General features: G+C 42.5%; 1 protein-coding gene across 1 annotated transcript; it reads right to left on the bottom strand.

Annotated features, from left to right (window-relative positions):
- Nucleotides 1-2156: 2156 nt before the first annotated feature.
- On the bottom strand, nucleotides 2157-8965 carry hs3st1 (heparan sulfate (glucosamine) 3-O-sulfotransferase 1). Its single transcript, XM_061685650.1, has 3 exons — nucleotides 8883-8965; nucleotides 5720-5995; nucleotides 2157-4701 (listed from the first exon to the last, which is right to left on the bottom strand). The coding sequence occupies exon 3, from the start codon at nucleotides 4631-4633 to the stop codon at nucleotides 3716-3718; it is 918 nt and encodes a 305-aa protein (XP_061541634.1). The 5' UTR covers nucleotides 4634-4701; nucleotides 5720-5995; nucleotides 8883-8965; the 3' UTR covers nucleotides 2157-3715.
- Nucleotides 8966-14855: the final 5890 nt, after the last annotated feature.

Genomic DNA, 14855 nt, shown 5'->3' with positions numbered 1-14855 from the left:
CCACACTCTTATTGGATCACATCATCCTGTAAAAGAACACAAAAAGGCCGATTTCCACTCTCAGCGAGGGCGCCTGCTTCTGGAGCTGCTCACTGCGTGAGTGCGTGCACGCATATGTGTGTGCGTGTGTGTGTAACCGGTTCCCAGTTCGGCCTACATGTTGAATAAATGTTATTCAAGTCCAAGGGCGGTGGGGTGGGGGGGTCCAATAAATCTCGCCTGTAGCCTCGGTTTAATGCTGCGTGTGGGGGTGAGGACTCGCAATATGTGTGCGGTTTAGATTAATTAGCTGATTTTATGGGCAAATGAGGTGCTGTAAAACTTTAAAGGGATTCAAAAGTAACGAGTCTAATGAGACGTTCCTGATCTCTGAATAGCTGTGAGTCGAGATGTGGGCACACTGTCAGTAAATCAGCTGGAAAATACATTTTAAAAAGTGTCATGTGAACCCCCTGGTTAACTCGCAAGTACAGTTGAAAAAGATTTTCACCTTATTGATGAACAAATCAATATTATTGCTGAATTACTGGCAGCAGAATGTGTTTAGTAATGGCAGGAATATCCATCCATCCATCCGTTTTCTGAGCCGCTTCTCCTCACTAGGGTCGCGGGCGTGCTGGAGCCTAACCCAGCTATCATCGGGCAGGAGGCGGGGTACACCCTGAACTGGTTGCCAGCCAATCGCAGGGCACATAGAAACAAACAACTATTCGCACTCACAGTCATGCCTACGGGCAATTTAGAGTCTCCAATTTATGCATGTTTTGGGGATGTGGGAGGAAACCGGAGTGCCCGGAGAAAACCCACGCAGGCACGGGGAGAACATGCAAACTCCACACAGGCGGGGCCGCGGATTGAACCCGGGTCCTCAGAACTGTGAGGCTGACGCTCTAACCAGTCGGCCACCGTGCCGCCTGGCAGAGATATGCACACTGAAATTGTTATCACTACAGGCCAACATAATATTCAGTTTTGGCCTATTTTGGTAAAATATTGGATGAAGTCAAGCTAAATAAAACCATCTGAGTGGAGTTCAAATAACTTGCGCGTGTTCGTGAGCAGCAAGTTGACAAATGGCTCATAGCGGCCTGTGGAGCTCTGTTACAAATTGAGAATGCTTCTGCTTGGGTTTTTATGGATTAAAGACTCAAATTAGGACTTTATAATTTGACCTACAGAAGCACATTCATTTCCATAACTGTAATGAGGCAATTCTCAGGAAACTTTAGAGCTTTGCAGTGCTTTTGACAATGTTTCAAATATATCAATAAAGATTTTAATATACAGCAATAGCGCATGTCCTTGGGCATAAACGTTAGCTTTTTTTTTTTCCTTCAAGCTCCAGGTTTGACTTACCGCTCTGTCGACAGCAACTTATTTCTTTGACTGATTTCACCACCTGTACTTGCTTATGCATGAAATCCAAGGTGGCTGAGGTCACAAATAAGCTGGTTGTGTTTTAAATTCACACAGCGGGCCTTGAAAATGATCACAGTGAAAGTTCCACAAATGTAAATGTATCTGGTGGGAGAAGAAAAACAAAGCAAAAATGCAAACAACATTGCAGATGAATACAGATAACGTGTAGCCCTTCATAGGACAAGGAAACATATTTCTATCTATCCATTTGCTATACCGCTTATCCTCATTAGGGTCACTGGTGAGCTGGAGCAAGCATTCCGAACTTTGTGCTGGTCACTTCGAATCGGCGTGTTTTGAGAAAGACTTTGCATGATTAGTTTTGCTATCTAAAATAATCAAGCAAATTTTAGATCATTTTCAGGAATTCTAGCTGGGAGAGGCTCCAGCACGCCCGCGACCCTAGTGAGGATAAGCGGTACAGAAAATGGATGGATGGATATACTTACCACTCTCCAAAATCATTGCTGTTTTGGTCAGCAACAGAATTAAAATAGGCTCAGCAAAAAACCTTTTATATCCACGTGTGAAAAATTGAGTAAATGAACTGGCGTAATTATAGCTACTACCCATTTTTTATGACCTAGAAAAAGGAAGTAGTTGTTCTTTAATGACCACACCCAATGACAAACTGAGTCATCGCATCCATAGTCGGGACAAAAGTTTTAGGAAATCTGAGCCATGAGTGCCCTATACAGGGTTTAGCACAAAAAAAAAAGAAACAAAATGAGACACGCTGAAAATAATATAGCTCTTTAATGTAGTATTCATTATTTGTTTTAGAAACCTCTATTTACAGGAAACACGAACACACCAAAATTTTGCAAGAAATCACACAAAATGTTAAGCACTTGATGAGGATCAAACGGGACTGTTATGCAACATAATGAATGTGGGCTTCACTCGGTTCAGAGAAATGGCCACAGAACATTCCGCAAACATGGCTGATGTGCTGGGTTGAAATTGCTATAACTGGGTTGTCCAATCACATGTTATGGAGTGTAAATCTTTGGATTTGACTTTTTTTTCCCCCTCACAAGTTTATGTGTATATATGATTATATATTCCTTTATCATGTTCAAATGCGATATTCATTTTGTAGGAGTGTAAAAAAAAAAAAAAAAGGAAAACTATAAAAACAATTTTCTAGGGCTTTCTAGGCTGTAGAAAATGTTGGGAAATACTTTGCAATAAAACATGTCTTTTCCATAAAATTCTTTAATTTAGCATTATTCCAAAGGGGCATTTTAATTTTATGACAAAAACTAAAGTGTTTGCAATGTAGCAATGTAGTCTAATGACTAGAGTGCATTTTTTTGTTTGAAATCGTACTAAATTCTCACCAGAACAAACTCGTACATGACACCATCATAATCGGCAAATGGACGTGCCCAGGTGCATTTGGACAACTGTCCTTGACATAAAACTCAAATCTGGACTGAGTGCATCGGACAATTGATTACATTTTCTTAAACATACACAGTTTGAATAAAAAGATGTATCTGTTGTTGCAATATAAATGCAATATGAAGGTACTGAAAGAATACATCGCAGCAGCGGGATGTCCTTCGGGTTCAGATATAGATTACTCACAAAGGGTTACGAATATTTAATAGTAATAATAATAATAATATAAATTATATATAATAATATATAATAACTATTATTATTATTATTATTATCATTTATTTTTGTATTATAATTCACAATCATAATTATTAGGGATATTTGACTTTTGGACGAAATTTCGGGATTAACCTAAAATGCACTGTCACCTTTACAGGTGAACTTTCTCTGAACTTTGTCCACATTTTCAATTTTTCAGTACTTTTTTCGTAACTCGATGTTCTCTGACAAGGAGTTGAATGGCATTCACAGCAGGAGTTTGATACATGAACATTTCCAAAGGCGTCCGCTTCTATGGTTTCTGTGACACTTACAGTCTCGCTGTCACTCTGTTGGAACCTGCTGATGACACTTTGTGACACTCTACTCAGTGACCACTTCCCTTTTGAGAACATCCTGTTTGAAGCCTCGCAAAGGTGACCTACTGTCGATCAGTTGTTCGGTGTTGTCTTGGGCTCATGATGCCAGAATTCATCAAATCGTGCACCTGTTGTGAATTACTGAAACACTAAACAGTTGGACATGAAAGGGTCAAATGAAGTTCACCTAGAAATGCATTTTAGGTTCATCCTGAAATTTCACCTGAAAGTTTTTGTGAGTAGTCTAACGTGTATAAAAATAGATTCAGTGCCATCTTCATGTACTCTGTTAGCACCGAAAGAGAAAGCTTTCACTTCCAGTTGAATGTTTGACCCACCAGCTCAAAGAACTTCCTGTTGGGCTGGTGGAAGAACTGGTAAAGTTTCTGCAGGATGGCAGGAGCTACGCGGGGGTGCGCCCTGCCCTTGGAGTCGTGCAAGCAGCGCTCCCGCCCCTGCTCTCGCAAACAGTAGAATCCCTTGGTCTGATTAAAGTAGAAGTTGGAGGCGTTGATCTGCGGCTCCAGCCTCAAGAAGCGCTCCACCTTCTTCATCTCGGGCAAGGGGTCCCGGATGAGCTGGTCGCCGTCCACCACATGGATGCTCTCCAGCGGGAAGTACTGCAGCCAGTCCTGCATGTGCATGTAGTACAGACTGCGGTTGAGCGCCTTGTAGCCCAGGTTGACCTCGCCGTCCTTCACCAGCACCGACTCGATGGGCTGGTAGCGTTTGTGCTTCTGGAGACGGTTGTAGAAGACTTGTGTGTAGTCTGACAGCACACGCTCCGTGGGGTCTCTGAGGATGAGCAGCAGCTTGGCGTCCGGGTTCATCTGGTGGACGCGCTTGGGGACTTTGGCGGAGGTGAAGTAGGCAGGCGTCTTCTCCACGGTGACCTGATTGGGGAAGGCGAACGGCATCTGGCTGCGGTACCAAGTCAAGCCCTTCTGGAAGTGGCTCTCCCAGTCGAAGAAGTGCACCTCGTTCTGGGCCGCCGCCACGGAGCGGTGCAGGCTCAGCATCTCGATGAGGGCCCTCGTCCCGCCTTTCCTCACGCCGATGATGATGATCCGCGGGAGCTGCTGCTCCGTCCCATTCGGGTGGTCCGCGGCGCCGTTGTCGGGCGGCAAAGGGACGGAGGGCGGCCCCTCGCCGTCCCCCAGGGGCGAGGAGGAGGGAACGGTGGGGGACTGCATGGCGAAGAGCAGCAGCCCAAGAAGCAGGGCCGCCATGAGCGAGGTCCTGACCCAGGAGGATTTCAGCCTGGCGAGAGCGACAAAACTGGATCCCACATCGAAGGCTGGATAGAGACAATGAAGAGCAAAAAACAGTCTGGGCCTCTTCAAAGAAGAAAAGAAATGATGTCACGCGTAAATGACTTCATTTACCATGCAGGGGTGTGAAACCTACAGACAGTGGGCCATATGTGGCCATGTAGTTTTAAAAACCAATACAACTCCAGAACAACTATCTATCTATCTATCTATCTATCTATCTATCTATCTATCTATCTATCTATCTATCTATCTATCTATCTATCTATCTATCTATCTATCTATCTATCTATCTATCTATCTATCTATCTATCTATCTATCTGTGTAGTGTAGCAATCACTAGGGTTGCGGGCTATTGGAGCCTATCCCAGCGATCTTCGGGCAGGGGGCGGGGTACACCCTGAACCGATCGCCAGCCAATCACAGGGCACATAGAAACAAACAACCATACGCACTCACACTCACACCTATGGGCAATTTAGAGTCTTCAATCAACCTACCATGCATGATTTTGGGATGTGGGAGGAAACCGGAGAGTTATTTGAAGAGATAAATGAATTGAAAATCAATTATCCAATTTAAGGGGAAAACCATCCCATGGCTCACTGGGCTATAGTGTGCCCACCCCTGTAAAAATACCAGTACGAATTGTAAAAAAAAAAACAAATAAAAAAAGTAATAATAATAATAATAATGACAATAATAATAATTATTATAATACCTATAAAATAAATAAAGGATAAAAAAGAAAAGGATTTTTTTTGTTTTTGGGAGACGTCACAAAGGTCTGAATATCAATAATGGTAAAGTCTGTCAAAAAGGAAAAAGTCTAATCAAAGTTATTAATATACAAAAATATGATCAAAACAGTATTCGAATTTGTGAACCCCCTAAAGTGATATTTCTCCACTAAGCATATATGCACAACAATAAATTGATCTGCAATAAGAACTTGCATGCACAGTACTAGTAGAGCAAAACGTGCACTTGAAGAGAACAGTTATGCAAACACACTCAATAGTTCATTCAGAAGTAATTCCTACCTTTTGTGTCTACAAAAGTCCACACGAGCAGGACGTGATGTGGTGCATCTCCAGTGTGTGTCTCTCTTCCAAACGCTCCGCTTGTTTACGCACTCGTGCCGAGCAGAGCGTCACCTCCGCGGGAGAAGGGAGCCAGCTTTGACTGTCGAAGAGAGCCCCGTCACGCACAGTGCTACTCTGGTCTCTCTCTGTCTCTCTTTTTTTAATGTGATGTTCGCCTCCATGGTAGCCGCGCCCCCTTGTGACTCACGATGACGTCACGATGTGGTATTTTGACTGAGAACATGACATGTATCACTTATTATCTATACATTCAAAAATGTTGATCTCAAAAAAAAAAAAAAATCAGCAAGTTGGTGTATTATTGGTCAGCACATCTGCCTCAGAGTCAGAAGGTTCCGGGTTTGAATCCGAGCTCAGGCCCTCCTGTGTGGAGTTTACATGATCTTGCTTGCGTGGCTTTTCTTCAACTTCCTCCCACATTTTCCAAACATGCATGTTCTCATTATTAAACCCTTGAAATTGTCTATAGGTGTGAAGGTGAATGATTGATTGCCTTTATGAGCCCTGCGACCAGGGTGTACCCTGGCTCAAGCCCCAAAATTAGGTCGGGTAGGCTCCAGCTCAACAGTGACACTAATGAGGACAAGCATTACAGAAAAAGGATGGATAGAGATATCATTTAAAGCTGTCCTAAAAATGCCTTCGCACGAATACAACCCTTACCCACAATAGACATCCGGTACTCTCCGAGGTTGTTGTTAACGAGTAAAGCCTGTTTCTACTAAGAACAGGACAGTTCTGATTAGCTTGGTATGGTAAGATTTTATTTTGTGTTGCAAATACTGTCAAAGGTGTTTGAGGACAGCGCTCCCCACATGCAAGCACAAGGGCTTAAGGGCTTTGCAGAATGAATATGAATACATACGCATGGGGATGGAAAAATGGATGCGATTCCTACGCCGTGGGCAGTCATCTATATTAAATATACTTACTGAGAGGCTCTGGGAGGTTGAATTCATCCGAGAGACTTTTGACATGTGTGACATAGGTGCTGCTGTTTTGGATAGCAAAGCAAAAATACCACCTTGGTACCGCAGCCAGTCTATTCAAGGGAGGAATTAATTGTCTTAAGGGAGACATATTATGCTTTATTTCCCCCAACCCCAACATAAAATAATCCCAAAAAATTGCTCTGATCTCCAGTCAGACTCAGCGAGCTGCAGCCGCTACAAAACAGCACAATCCCGCATTGAGGAAGATTTCGAGTTCATTAACATAACAGTAGCACATTTAAAGGACATAAAAACCCTCAGTTGCACTCCTAAACCCTTCATTGATGTAGCCTTGACTCTTGTGTGACGTCTTGCCATTCTATCCAAGCCAGGAGTAAATTTGGAGTGTTTTTATTCAGTCACGTCATCATTTTGTTTACACTTTAAGAGCACAAAGGGAGATCTTTTTGGACATTTGCCTTGAGAAGTGCATGCACTACAGGGTGACCTTTGTGTTCTTCTGTTTGCATTTGCTCAAGTGTGCAACCCTGCAGCAAACACACTAGTTTATTTTCTGCTCAGTCACACACTCCAGGAGTCCACATGTAATATTTGGGTGAGGTGAATTTGGATGTTCCTGAATTGTTGAGCATAGTTTGCCCATGTTTTTTTTTTTACATTGCCAGTCACATAGTTGATCTATATAAGACATGTTGTTTAAAGGTCCCGTATTTTGGCTGTTTAGACCTCCATAGAGTGACTCTGTAACATGGAATTAGGATAACAGTGCCAATTTCATAAAAAAAAAAAAAAAACACCTTAGTTTTGTCATACAAGTATCCAAAAAAGGCCTCTCTGACAGCTACTTCTACTACTACTACTACTGTTTGACCCAGTTTTGTTGCGCCTTGTCCATATTTGGCTAAGACCGCCCGCTTTCCTCTGGTGGCCTCCGTGTAGAAGACCCACTTGCGAGAGCACACGTGTTTTTTATGCTGACAGCGCTGACTCGGGAGCGGAGAGGTAGGCGGAGATCTTCGCTTGTGACGTAGATAAGCTCAAGAAATTCGAATGACCTCATTTCAGGCCTCTGGGCAGGAAAACACCTGGAACTCAGGAATGTGTGGGTGATTTTAATTCATATTTCAGGCAACACAGAGACAATATTACATCCCAAATAATAGAAAAAGTTGGTTTGGTAAAATATGCCACCTTTAATATTCATATGGTGAAACCGCAAAAATATGTGACTGTATCCAATGTTACAATCAATTTTCTTTCATTTGACCAATTGTTGGAGTTTGGGAACAAGGAACACGAGGGAACACTGTGTATTATTTAATGTATCCATTTTCATGCCATATTGAACGTCCAGTATGAGAAAGTGTGACAATGATAACACCAAATTTTATATTTTCATTTAGGTGTGTACTCAATTTTGTTGGACACTACATTTACACTGTTATACAAGCTGTACACTGACTACTTCATAGTGAGCAAAGTGTTAGTTTTTTTTTAGTATTGTCCAACAAAGATATAATAAAACATTTATAAATGTGAAGGGTGTACTGACTTTTGTGAGATATTTTAGAGACAGACTACGATTCACACTCACTTTCAGACAGTCCCTGAACTGAACCCATGCTGTCTACAAGTGAACCACTACACCGTCACTGACAAAGACCATGATTTTCTATTGGAAAACTGTTTTGAAATTAGAACACCTCAGAAGTCAACCAGCCTTCTCATGAAAAGAAAACCAAAAACAACTGACTGACATTAGAGGTTCCACTGTACTATTATTATTGTAAGAGTGGTGTTTTTTTTTACACTTACATGACAATTAAGGTTGTTAAAATGATGCATAAATAATTCCGTGAAGAGTTTAAATTGGGCAACATTTCACTCATCACTCTTCATTACCATTTCCATTCTTTCCCGTGGGAAAATCTGAACAATGGTTGATGATGATGATGTCCTCCGTTTCCAGAAAGCTGTCAAACCGGCTGCATGCAAGCATTTAGGGTACAACCGACAAACTCACTTCCTCACCTATAAACACCCCCGCCTTGCTGTTGCGCTAGTGCGATCGGCGGGTGATATTGTTATTGTGCAAGATGAGGAGGTGGGAATTTAATTATCATTATCATCAACATCATCATCTTTACCGTCATCCTTCATCGTCTCCAGTCATTAGTCATCATGGGAACGCATCCGTGGTGTGCTCCATGGGAAGTAAGCAAGAGTCATCTGAACAAGTCAGAACAAAGCTTTACCATAAATGTGCGAGGAAGTTAAGAAGCGACGTTGATGCACGTAGGTAGGTTGGTGGACAGTAGATACACCCAATATGTACAGTGTATGCAACATCTGTTGATATGCATAACATGCATAAAGGTTGGAGTTTTGAAACTTGAGAGACATTACATACATTACAAAGTTGATAAAAGTGCGTCAAGGCAGCATGTTTTCTCCAATCTATTTTATTGTTCCCCTCTTTTGAGAGCTTTCCCATTCAAACAACTATATTATGAAACATGCTACAGCCAATTGCATCCGGTTTGTTGACACTGGCCCTCTTCTGTAAGTGTAAACATCATTACCACTCAGGAGTTTGATGCAGCACTTCATGTGGGCTGAGCACAGCCACCAGGGGATTACTATTTATAACAAACACTGAAAAAAAAAAAAAGTAAGCGGAATCTGTGTGTATCAGTAATTACTGCAGAGGTGCAAATCTTTGGAAATGTCATTATAGACACACGCTGTGGCTAAGAAGTGAGTTTAATGACTGGTGGGGGATTAACCCGATTTGCCACAAGCAACCTGCCCATTCCACTCCTTCCATCCTTTTTCTGGATGGGAGTTGAAAAAAAAAAAAAAAAAAGTCTTGCCGAAGGCGGTTTTGATCAGCGTGTGATGTGATGCCGTGTGACAGGCCTCAGACACACACATTTAGTTTTCCCACTACTCCCCAAAAAATACTCCACTTAGAGGATTAGTGGGGAACTTCTGACACAGCTGCAGTTGAAGTATTTTACTAGACTGCTCTTCATCTATATTGGATGCTCATTTGTGTGCATGTGTGTGGGTGTAAATCAAACAGCTTTCAAGCATACAAAAATGAGGATTAGCGGCTGTTTGGCGTAAATAACGTTTTGGAAAATCCACTGGACTGCAGTTTGAGAAGTCATTCCAAGCCCCTTTCTATTCCATACACATCACACATTTACTGAGGAAGAAGAAAAAAAAATTCCATCCAAACAGTGGATGTACAAATGAAGTGACAAATACGGTTTGAAAACAACACTTCCCCTGTCATGAGAGACATCGAAGAGGATTGTTATTAACTTAAAAGCATAGGGGAAACAGCTGGTGTTTACAAATGTTTCGGTTTATAGTTAAGAGTGTAAATATCTCAACACACAAGCTGACCTGGGTTGAACTGAAAGCAAACTATGTGGGGAACGTGGATGGCATAGCATCACCTTTTGATCACAAAATACGTTCCAATTATTTACAGCTTCATCCATCCATCCATTTTCTGAGCCGCTTCTCCTCACTAGGGTCGCGGGCGTGCTGGAGCCTATCCCAGCTGTCACCGTACACCCTGAACTGGTTGCCAGCCAATTGCAGGGCACATAGAAACAAACAACCATTCGCACTCACAGTCATGCCTTTTTGGGATGTGGGAGGAAACCGGAGTGCCCGGAGAAAACCCACGCAGGCACGGGGAGAACATGCAAACTCCACACAGGCGGGGCCGGGGATTGAACCCGGGTCCTCAGAACTGTGAGGCTGACGCTCTAACCAGTCGCCCACCGTGCCACCCAAATAACACGCATGTTAGGTTAATTGAAGACTCCATACAGTAGGTGTGAATGTGAGTGTGAATTGTTGTTTGTCTATAAGTGCTCTGCAATTGGCTGGCGATCACTTCAGGGCTGCCCTCTTCCCCAAAGTCAGCTGGGATGGGCTCAAGCTCACCCGCAACTTTAGACTCGCCTCCTTGAACGCCAGCAGCTAATTGTGCAAAAAGTACTGACGCAATAAATACATTGGAAATAATGCTTTCAAAAGTTTAGAAAAGGTCAAAATAATTTCCCATGTAAAGGTGGTAGTGCAGTTTAGGATCATCCTGAAATTTCACCCAAAAGCCGACCACCCCTAAACTCTTTCCCAGGCTGTCAAGTGCATGCCAAAGCAATAGGCGGTGCTCGAATCTCTAACCTTAAGGCCATTTGAGGCAATCAGAAGTCTTTCAGAGCAAGGCAACAATGGAGAATTAAGGAAAAGCGGAATTCTATATTCAAAGTAATGTGAAGTGACGTTACCACAACAATAAACATGCAAAATGTCTCAAAAACGGAGAAAAAAAGCATCGGTCATTCAGCAATGGATGTACTATATGGTAGACAAACACTTGTGGCTTATATCTACGTAGCTCTATTGATTATCTGTAATACATATCATAATTTTTCTCCACTCAGGCTAATGGAATGTGGCGTAATGATACTGTACAGCATTAAATCAACTCACAGGGTGTTGTTTTTTACTTTAATTAAAAAAAATAAAATAAATGCAACGCAGACACTCTTAGTCCGATCCTTCACAATTTGCACTTACACTTGTCGTTTGGGTTGCAAGAATTTAGGAGGATACTGTAAAGTAATCTGCTGTAATTTGTACAAAAGCAACATATTTTGCTAAGAAGAGAGGAATATTGTGAAAATAGTTTGCTGTAATCCCAAAGTTAAGATATAGTGTATCAAATACAGTTAATGAAATAAATAATCAAAATAAGGATAAGTGGTTCAGAAAACAGAAATAATCAAAATAATGCTAAAATACAATAGTTTGTAAAATAATAATACAATAAATACATAGTGTTTTCATTTTTATTATGACGCAAAAATGCAACTACTGAGCACAGTAATACCTTTATTTGGGTACAATAGCACAGTTTAGTGTCTCCATAATGATTTTAATTTTAAAAATGTACTTATTTACTTATTTATTTGTCCGTTTTTTTGGGGGGGGGGGGGGGGGACTTTCACTTTTTGTTCAATTTTCACTGAATTCTGTTACAACTTGTGGTTCTGCTGCACATTTTAAGTAGTGAACGCCCCCCCAAAAAAGGTTATCCACTTGCGTTTAACACAAGCAGTGTGTTTGAATGAAGTGCGGCAACGTCTTAGTTAGCTCACAGTAAATTTTATAAAGTCTTTGTTTGTGAGATCGCATTTGCAGATGGTTCATTACGGGGATGAATCAAAGCCAAAGTCAACCACACCAGTTACTGTGGTGCTCTGACTGATAATGAGATACATATGTGAAAGATTTGGCTTTGACTTCATGATTTCCTTCAATGCGATGGCGGGCGGGTTGTCGCTTGCAGGCTTTAATGAAAAAAAAAAAAGGACAAATGTGTCTTGCTGTAGTTCTTCTAGCAGCAATTGTGCGATTGTGCCAAAAGACCCACAGTGCACACCGGCAGGAATAGTAAATGTGAGTCATTGGGCAAATGCTTGCCCTAAGAGAGGGCAGCATTTAGGAGTCCATGGAGGGCTTTGAGAAAGGACGGCTGTCATACAGACGCGCTGGGAAGAGAAAAAAAATCAATAGCCATAATTGCTCAATAATAGAATAACAGAGCAGCGATAAAGGCGCAGAGATTGGGAGGATAGATAGATAGATAGATAGATAGATAGATAGATAGATAGATAGATAGATAGATAGATAGATAGATAGATAGATAGATAGATAGATAGATAGATAGATAGATAGATAGATAGATAGATAGATAGATAGATAGATAGATAGATATCATCATCATCATGATCAGCCATGTTCTATCCACTGCAGGATGAAGGCCTCTTCTTCACATCTCCAACGACTACAGCATTTTGTAATTTGTTGCCAGTGTATTCCGGTGTGTTTAATGATTTCACCTATCCATCTACTTTTAGGTCTGGCCGCTTTGTGCCCAGTGGTATGCAGTTGATAGTTTCTGTGGTCCACCTTTTTTCAGCTCTTCGGGCAACGTGGGCAGCCCATTTCCATTTAAGGCTTTTTATTTTTTGAATGACGTCAGTCACTCGCGTCTGCCGTTTTATCCAACTGCATCTTGTCGCGAATGCTTATTTTCAACATTTGACGTTCCATGTTCCTTTGGGTCAGGTGTAAATGTGAGTGCGAATGGTTGTTTGTTTCTATGTGCCCTGTGGTTGGCTGGCGACCGGTTCAGGGTATACCCGGTCTCCCGCCCGGAGATAGCTGGGATAGGCTCCAGCAGCCCGCGACCCTTGTGAGGAAAAGTGGTCAAGAAAATGGATGGATGGATGGATTCTTACTTTTGTCAGAGACCTGCAATTGGCTGGCGACCAGTTCACGGAGTGCCCTGCACCTCACCCAGAGTCAGCTGAGATAGGTACCGGTGCATGCCGGCGACCCTACTGAGGATAAGCGGTACGGAAAATGGATGGATGGACCTTTGTCAGATTCAAGTTATTTCTGGGACCACTGTGGGCTTTTCTTCCTTGAACAGAGGGTTACCAACAGTTTTGTCCACGTGTGTATAGTATACGCATGTACCTAATTACACCAAAAATAGTTTTTCAAGGATTGTGAAACATTAATTGAACTGAAATACTGCTCTATATTAAATGCGAAATACTGATTGGAATTAAAAACAGCACGGTGTGGGTTATCATTATCATTGATGATAGTAACAGGCATATCACTTTGGGGTCCTCTATTTTCGTAGAATGCTAACTGCGGCGGAGTGCAGAAACTGCCGTATCTTGATTTTCATGCAAGCGCAAGACTCACTGTGCATGTTTGCCAATTTGCCAGACCCGTCTGCATCAAGCTAGGCGTTTCGGTGCCTTGAGGGCGTGCCCTTGGAGATGCGCCAGCCAGCGTGACAATTTAGTGGTAGAAGGTTGTCTCAACTTGCATGCAGAGACCACGTCTAACTTTTGCCACAACTAGTCGCATGCAAATTTGGTGAATTTGATCAGGACACATGCAGGCAGACAGAAACACGAGCTCCGTGGATGTGTGGTGGATATCAGACCTTATTCCATTCATAAACATGTGAACAGCGGGCATCAAATTGTCTGAATCATTGCAGAAATCAATTAATTGAATGAATTATTATTATTATTATTATTATTATCCATCCATCCATCCATCCATTTTCTTTACCGCTTTATCCTCATAAGGGTCGCGGGCGTGCTGGAGCCTATCCCAGCTATCATCGAGCAGGAGGCGGGATACACCCTGAATTGGTTGCCAGCCAATCGCAGGGCACATATAAACAAACAACCATTCGCGCACACATTCACACCTACAGGCAATTTAGAGTCTTCAATCAATCTACCGCGCATGTTTTTGGGATGTGGGAGGAAACCGGAGTGCACGGAGAAAACCCACACAGGCACGTGTAGAACATGCAAAGTCCACACAGGCGAGGCCGGGATTTGAACCCCGGTCCTCAGAACTGTGAGGCAGATGTGCTAACCAGTCGTTCACTGTGCCGCTGTTCTTATTATTATGATATTTTTAAATCCTCCCACTGGCTGGCATGCAGCTATGGGGGGCACATGAACGATCGGGGGTGGGGATAGATACATGAGGTCCATTTCGCTAGCGGTCATCACCAGCTCATTCTGTATTTAATAAGGGTACCCGCTCACGTTGTCCGTTGCCACACCAGCCGAGAGTAGTTACAATGTACGGATCGCTGCAGTTACGCACTGTCCTTTTCCGCACGGAGATTTCTCCATGCGAGACTGTGAGCTCGCCGCATTTAAAGGGAATGAGAGGAGCCACTTTGATTGGCAGCATTGGCTGTGTTCACTCCCACAACGGCGCTGACAGCCCCCTTTTCAGTATGCCACCTTGCGAGTGTTTGCAAAATTTCTAAAACCTGGTTTAAGCGATTGTACCTCCACGCAGATTTATGCCGCACACCACTCCGGATTTACACCGGTCATGAAAATAGAGCCTTTAATGTTCAATTGAATGCATGTTCATTTGTGGCGGCTGCTTGCACTCCGCCAGATGTACTTCGGGAGAATCTGGAAGAAATTGTATCCTAGCAACAGAGGCACATATCCCTACTTGTGTACAGTTAT

This window comes from Phycodurus eques, chromosome 9 (assembly GCF_024500275.1).
Source record: "Phycodurus eques isolate BA_2022a chromosome 9, UOR_Pequ_1.1, whole genome shotgun sequence".
Taxonomy (NCBI): domain Eukaryota; kingdom Metazoa; phylum Chordata; class Actinopteri; order Syngnathiformes; family Syngnathidae; genus Phycodurus; species Phycodurus eques.
The sequence above is the reverse complement of the archived record's forward strand: the minus strand, read 5'-3'. Positions and strand labels throughout refer to the sequence as shown.

Coding starts and splice junctions, on each gene's coding strand:
- hs3st1 (XM_061685650.1), bottom strand. CDS start 4,633: ATGGCGGCCCTGCTTCTTGGGCTGCTGCTCTTCGCCATGCAGTCCCCC.